Raw genomic sequence first — 6,657 nt, 5'->3', positions numbered from 1 at the left:
CTGTAAACATAATTTGTTCAACTCTAAGAGTTTTTTTGTCGTTTTTTGTTTTGCTTGAAAAGTGTGTGTGCTGATTTTGTTTTGAAAAATTATTTTATTTTACTAATTTTTATGTAATCTGTAATATTTTTATTTCATTTTATTCTGAGATTCCCAAACTTTTTGCTAGCTGAATATTTGCTTGATATCTACCCTGATTTTTTTTAAAATAATAATTTTACTATTTTATTTTATTTTACATTTTTTATTTTATTTTATTCTGAGATTCCCAAACTTTTTGCTAGCTGATCTAAAATATTTGCTAAAATAATAATTATTGTATTTTTTTTAAATAATTATTTTATTTTTTTAAATAATTATTTTATTTTTTTAAATAATTATTTTATTTTTTAAATAATTATTTTATTTTATTTTATTTTATTTTATTTTATTTTATTTTATTTTATTTTATTTTATTTTATTTTATTTTATTTTATTTTATTTTATTTTATTTTATTTATTTTATTTTATTTTATTTTATTTTATTTAGAGATTCCCAAACCTTTTGCTAGCTGATCTAAAATATTTGCTTGATATCTACCCTGATTATTTTAATAATAATTTTACTATTTATTTTAGTTTAGAATTATTTTATTTTAAAATTCCCAAACTCTTTGCTACATAGTCTCAAATTTTTACTTGATATCTGATTTCAATAATAAAAAACAAAAAATTGACATCACATAATATGCAGTTAAACAAATTATATTATATTAAATTTAAAATGATATTATATCGTTTATCTATCTTTTTTATATAATTTCATTTTATTTATTGCATAGATTCCCAAACTATTTACCAGCTGATCTGAAAAATTTACTTGATATTTACCCTGAGATTTAAAGTTAATATTTCAATAATTAAAAATGTTTTTTTTTTAAATGTGAATTAATAGTCTCATGATATGTAGGTAATTAAGTTATTCATATATTTTACATTTTGTGATTTAATTGATTAGCCTCTCATCAGCTCCTAAAGTTCCCTCAGGAATCCCAGTTTGGGAAACCCTGATCTAATGCAATGATATTCAGACATATTTTTAATGCGACTTGAGTGTCCATTTACTTGTTTGGACTATTTATATGCTTCATCTGTAGGTTTTCAATACTTTATATTGTTTAAAGCAGTGTTGTTTTCGTCAACGATGACGATGACGAAATCATTTCGTTGACGCCACTTTTTTCCATGACGATAACGAGACGTTGACGAGATAAAATTGGCTCGTTGAAGACTAAAACATGACGAGACGTGTGCGAGTTTTCGTTGACGAGACAAGAATAGACGAAAATGTTAGTGGGTGGTCCGTCAGGCGTTTAAAATGCATGACATTTCTGCTTATTGTGCATGCCAATTAAAACCGAAAAATATCTGCCGCTATGGCAAGCCGTTTTAGCATTAAATACTCTTTGCCATACTACTATGGCAAGCCGTTTTAGCATTCCATCCTTGTTTGTCTTTTATATTTTAAAACATTCCTTCATTATTGTAATTATTGTTAAAAAAATAGTCGATCCGGAAGCTCACATTGTGTTGAACTATAGATCTGCTATTTTCAGAACTTATAAGTGACACTACCCAACAGCAAAATACTTACTGACCTACATTAATTTCTTAAAAGACTACCTTTTCCCCTTTTTTTGACTAAAACTAGACTAAAACCTTTTTGACTTTTCGTCGACTAAAACTTTCTTGACTTTTCGTCGACTAAAATTGGACTAAAACTATCACATATAGAAGTGACTAAAATTTGACTAAAACTAATAACCATTTTAGTCCAAAAGACTAAGACTAAATCTAAGATGGTTGTCAAAAACAACACTGGTTTAAAGAGCAAAACTACTCTTAAAAAGCTTAAAAAGTGTTGTGTTAAAACACGTGGTTGTAAGAAGTATTAAAGGGATGGTTCGGAGTAGATTTGACTTCATTGCTATGCACTCCAAAGCCCATGTAAATACCCCATCCGAAGTTTTTTTTTTACCTTAGTCGAACATTTATGGAGATATCAGAGTTTTTCGAATGGCTTGCTACAGCCGTAAATGGAACATCTGATGTATCTCGTAAATTGCACCACTAAACGTGCACACAATCTTACCAAACTTCTACAATAGTGTAAATAGGTTATGAGCCTTTTGCTCAGCTGCTCCATGTTTGTGGAATGCACTTCCTGAACACTTACAAACTCCACAACCACTGGATGTTTTTAAACGTGGACTCAAAACCTATCTTTTTCGAAAAGCTTTTAAATGATTTTATTTGATTTGATTTCTATTTGATTTTTAAATTGTAGCACTTTGGGATTCTAAAGTGCGTTATAAATAAAATTTAATAATTATTATTATTATTATTATTATTATTATTATTATTATTATGTACTCACAAAACGCTGCATCGGAAAATTTGTAAGTCCACCATGAGTGTTTTAAAAACAACTTTTACCCGATCCCTACTAGTCTCAAAAACTACAAGTTGACGTCACTTCCCTGGTTTGGGAAAAGCACGTAAAAGTCCTCCTACTACATCTGTGTGCATGTAAACTTGTAGGAGGACTTTTACGTGCTTTTCCCAAACAAGGGAAGTGACGTCGACATGTCGCCATTTAGGATTTTTGAGACTAGTAGGGATCGGGTAAAAGTTGTTTTTAAAATGCTCATGGTGGACTTACAAATTTTCCGATGCAGCGTTTTGTGAGTACATACCCCATTAACACTACTGTACAAGTTTGGTAAGATTACGTGCACGTTTAGTGGTGCAATTTACGGGATACATCAGATGTTCCATTTACGGCTGTAGCAAGCCATTCGAAAAACTCTGATATCTCCCTCAATGTTTGACTAAGGTAAAAAAAACTTCGGATGGGGTATTTACATGGGCTTCGGAGTGCATAGCAATGAAGTCAAATCTACTCCGAACCATCCCTTTAAGGTAAGAATGTTAGAAATAACTATTTTGATATTTTTATAGAGAGAGGATAACATTTTAAGCACATTTCACAATACTTCAAGCTTATTTTACCCTGAAACAATATTTCTGTGATTTTTATGTTTTTTGGTTTTTAAATGAAAGCACTTACAGTATTCAAAAAGTTGTACATTTGCAGTGTTTTTGCTGGGATTAGATGCGTTCACATCTCTGGACTGGCTTCAGATGTTGGGCTTTGACTTTCGGCTATCCTCTGCCTTTAACCAAAGCGACTAATAACCTCCATCGACTTCCTCTCCCTCTTTCTCGCTCTAACTGAGACTGCTCTCCTCTCCATCTCTCGTCTTTTTTTGCTAACACTTGTTTTATTCTTGGCATCTCTCACTTCCATCTCATTTTGCTCCTGTTTTTTTTTTCTTTCTTTCTCTCGCTGTCTCTTCCTCTTCTCTTTCTTTCTCTTTAGGAGCCTCAGACCACTGTTATCCATAACCCGGTGGATGGGATCAAGGTACATCCTTCTGCACCTCCCTCCCCATCCTCTTCTCTTTCATCCTCCACCTTCCTCTCCTCCTCCTCCTCTCTCTGCTTCTGTCGTCTGCTGCCAGTCTCTTTATTCTGTGGTGCGAGCGAGGGTGTTGTTTTGGGTTTGTGAGTGAGCGTGTAGTTGTATTAGGATGGGAAAGTGTTCCAGTAAGAGTGTGGTGTTCAGTGTTAATTGTTTCAGGTAAAACAGAGTGACTGTTTGTTTTAAAGGAGTAGTTCGCTTCCAGTTCATGTTTTTTTTTTTTTCTGCAGTAAAGAAATTGTTTTTTTGAGGAAAACATTTTTAGGATTTCTCTCTATATAATGGATATCTATGGTGCCCCCGAGTTTGAACTTCCAAAATGCAATTTAAATGCAGCTTCAAAGCCGGGGATGAAGGGTCTAATCTAGCAAAACAATCGGTTCTTTTCTAAAAAATAATTACAATTGATATACTTTTTAACAGCAAACGCTCATCTTGTCTAGCTCTGCGTGAACTGTGTATTCCTGTTGAAAAATCGAATTTTCTCGTCTAACTTCAAAAGCATCCTAGATTGCTGTTTGACCTTTTTTGCATGTTCACTTTGTAAATACATACATTCTGCAGTGATGTAAGGGTGATTTTGAAGTTGGAGGAAAAAAAGCAATGGGAGTTTTACGATATACTCTAACTGTCATAAACAGGAATACACAAAGTTCACGCAGAGCTAGACAAGACAAGCGTTTCCAGTTAAAAGTATATAAATTATAATTTGTTTTAGAAAATACCCTATCGTTCTGCTAGATAAGACCCTTCTTCCTAGTCTGTGATCGTTTAAAGCGCTTTGAAGCTGCGTTTAAACTGCATTTTGGAAGTTCAAACTTGGGGGCACCATAGATATCCATTATATGGAGAGAAATCCTGAAATGTATTCCTTCAAAAATATTTTTTTCATGACTGAAGAAAAAAAGACATGAACATCTTGGATGACAAGGGGGTGAGTACATTATCTGTACATTTTTGTTCTGGAAGTGAACTACTCCTTTAAGCAGAAGTTAGTTGAGATGTCAACATGGGAGCATTTTACTTCAGTAACATTACATATTTGCAAATTAAACTGAAAAAAATGAACACTGCTGTTCAAAAGATTTTTTGAAGTTTTTGAAGTCTTTAATGATTACCAAAGCAGCATTTATTAGTTCAGAAAATACTGAAAAAATAGAGAAATTATAAAATATTATTAGTGTTTTAAATAACAGTTTGCTATGTTAATGTATTTTGAAATGTAATATATTTATCCGATTCAAAGCTTATTTTTAAGCATCATTACTGCAGTCTTCAATGTCACATAAACCTTTAGAAATCAATCTAATATGCTGATCTGAGATTTTTTTTAACAGTAATGTAAACCAAGACTTTCTATACACAAGTTTGTAAAATTAAATTTGACACTTCTCTAAGCTCCTCCCCCTCAGTTAATTGTGCGTAAAATATGCTCATAAAGTGGTGAAATTGATTGGATATTGTTCTAATATGGGATACAATGACCTTTGACATTGCAAAACACCATATCTGCCGCTTTTTTAAATGTATTGTTGAATTATGTCAGAACATATTTATATTTATATAAAATACCATATTTTTGGATCATTTTCATCAAATTGTGTTTAAAACTGGCTAAACACAGCTTGTCTGTGATAAAACAAAATGTATAACTTGAATGCCATGTAAGTTGCTCTTGGAAAATGCATCTTCCAAATGCATTACATTTTGATTTAAATTTTGAAAATGCAACAGTTACTAAGGTGGGATTGGTCAGTAGGGCGGAGCTTAGAAACAAATCAGTTGATTGGATCTAAAGTTTGCCGGAAAAGGAAAAAAAAAAGATAGTTTCAGAAATAGATCAAGTTATTCTATTTTAATGAAAGATTTTTTTTAATTTTTTTGTTGACTTAAAGGGTGTCATGATTAATTAAAAAATATCAAAATTTTGCTATTGTCATAAAATTGTTATATTTAACTACAGGTCATTATAGTTAACTAACACTGTAACTTGAAATAAGATAAACGTTAACTGAAATATAATTACGTAAAGTATAAAACACTATATATTTCAGTTAGTTGACACTTATTATTTTATTAGAGTTTAACTTAATGTACTAAAAAAACTAAAATTGCAACAAATATTTATGTACAGTCAAGCCTGAAAATTTTCATACCCCTGGCAAATTCTGACTTAAAGTTTCTTTTATTCAACCAGCAAGTTTTTTTTGTTTTTTTTGACCGGAAATGACACAGGCTTCTCCCAAAAGATAATAAGACAATGGATAAGAGGCATCGTTGTGGAAAAAATATCTCTCAGCTTTTATTTACATTTGAACAAAAAGTGTCATGTCCAAAATGTTTCACATCCTTTGCAAACTGTCACAGTCTATGGGAAAATCCAAAGTTCTATACCATTCCAAATAGTCCAAGCTGTTCTAAAGCATCCTAATTACCCTGATTCATTGGGAACAGCTGTTTTAATCAACTCAACAGGTGAAAAACCCTAATGCTATCTCAATAATACTAAAATAACACTGCTTTTAATCCACAATACACCGTTTGTTTGTTTTTTGTCCTGTCAAACAATTAATCGTGATTAATCCCTTCCAAAATAAAAGTTTTTGTTTACATAATATATGTGTGTACTGTGTATATTAAGTGTATACTGTATAAATACAAACAAATGAATGGATATATTTAAAAAAACGTGCAGTGTTTAAATATTAAAAATATATATATAATTTAATTAATTAATTATATGAGTTAAAAATATATACATTTAAATACATACAAGTAGATATTTTCAAAATATATACTGTATGTGTGTGTATTTATATGTACATAATAAATATACAAAGTACACACACATATATTATGTAAACAAAAACTTTTATTTTGGATGCCATTAATCACGATTAATTGCGATTAATCGTTTGACAGCACTGTTTTTTAATACAAATATTTAAGACCTTTACTTATTTTATTTTTTTTATTAAAGACTACTTTAAATTCGTCCAATCTGATTTTCTCATTTTCACCAAAAAAGTTTTCTATCCTGCTCTTATAATGCTCCTCTTCCTCTCTGGCCGCCCGTCCCCATATGCACGGCCACAGCTGGCAGAAGTCTGACGGCTCAGACCCTCAAGGTGCCT

At 31.1% G+C, this 6,657-nt stretch overlaps 1 protein-coding gene across 1 annotated transcript in view; it reads left to right on the top strand.

Annotated features, from left to right (window-relative positions):
* Positions 1–6,657, top strand: part of camk2b2 (calcium/calmodulin-dependent protein kinase (CaM kinase) II beta 2) — a 105,744-nt gene that overhangs the window by 79,536 nt on the left and 19,551 nt on the right. Inside the window, exon 12 of the mRNA XM_073830228.1 lies at positions 3,422–3,466. Coding sequence (XP_073686329.1) covers positions 3,422–3,466 — 45 coding nt within the window. The remainder of the gene's footprint in view (positions 1–3,421; positions 3,467–6,657) is intronic.

The sequence above is a fragment of the Garra rufa genome, chromosome 23 (genome assembly GCF_049309525.1).
Source record: "Garra rufa chromosome 23, GarRuf1.0, whole genome shotgun sequence".
NCBI classification, from domain to species: Eukaryota; Metazoa; Chordata; class Actinopteri; order Cypriniformes; family Cyprinidae; genus Garra; species Garra rufa.
The sequence above is the reverse complement of the archived record's forward strand: the minus strand, read 5'-3'. Positions and strand labels throughout refer to the sequence as shown.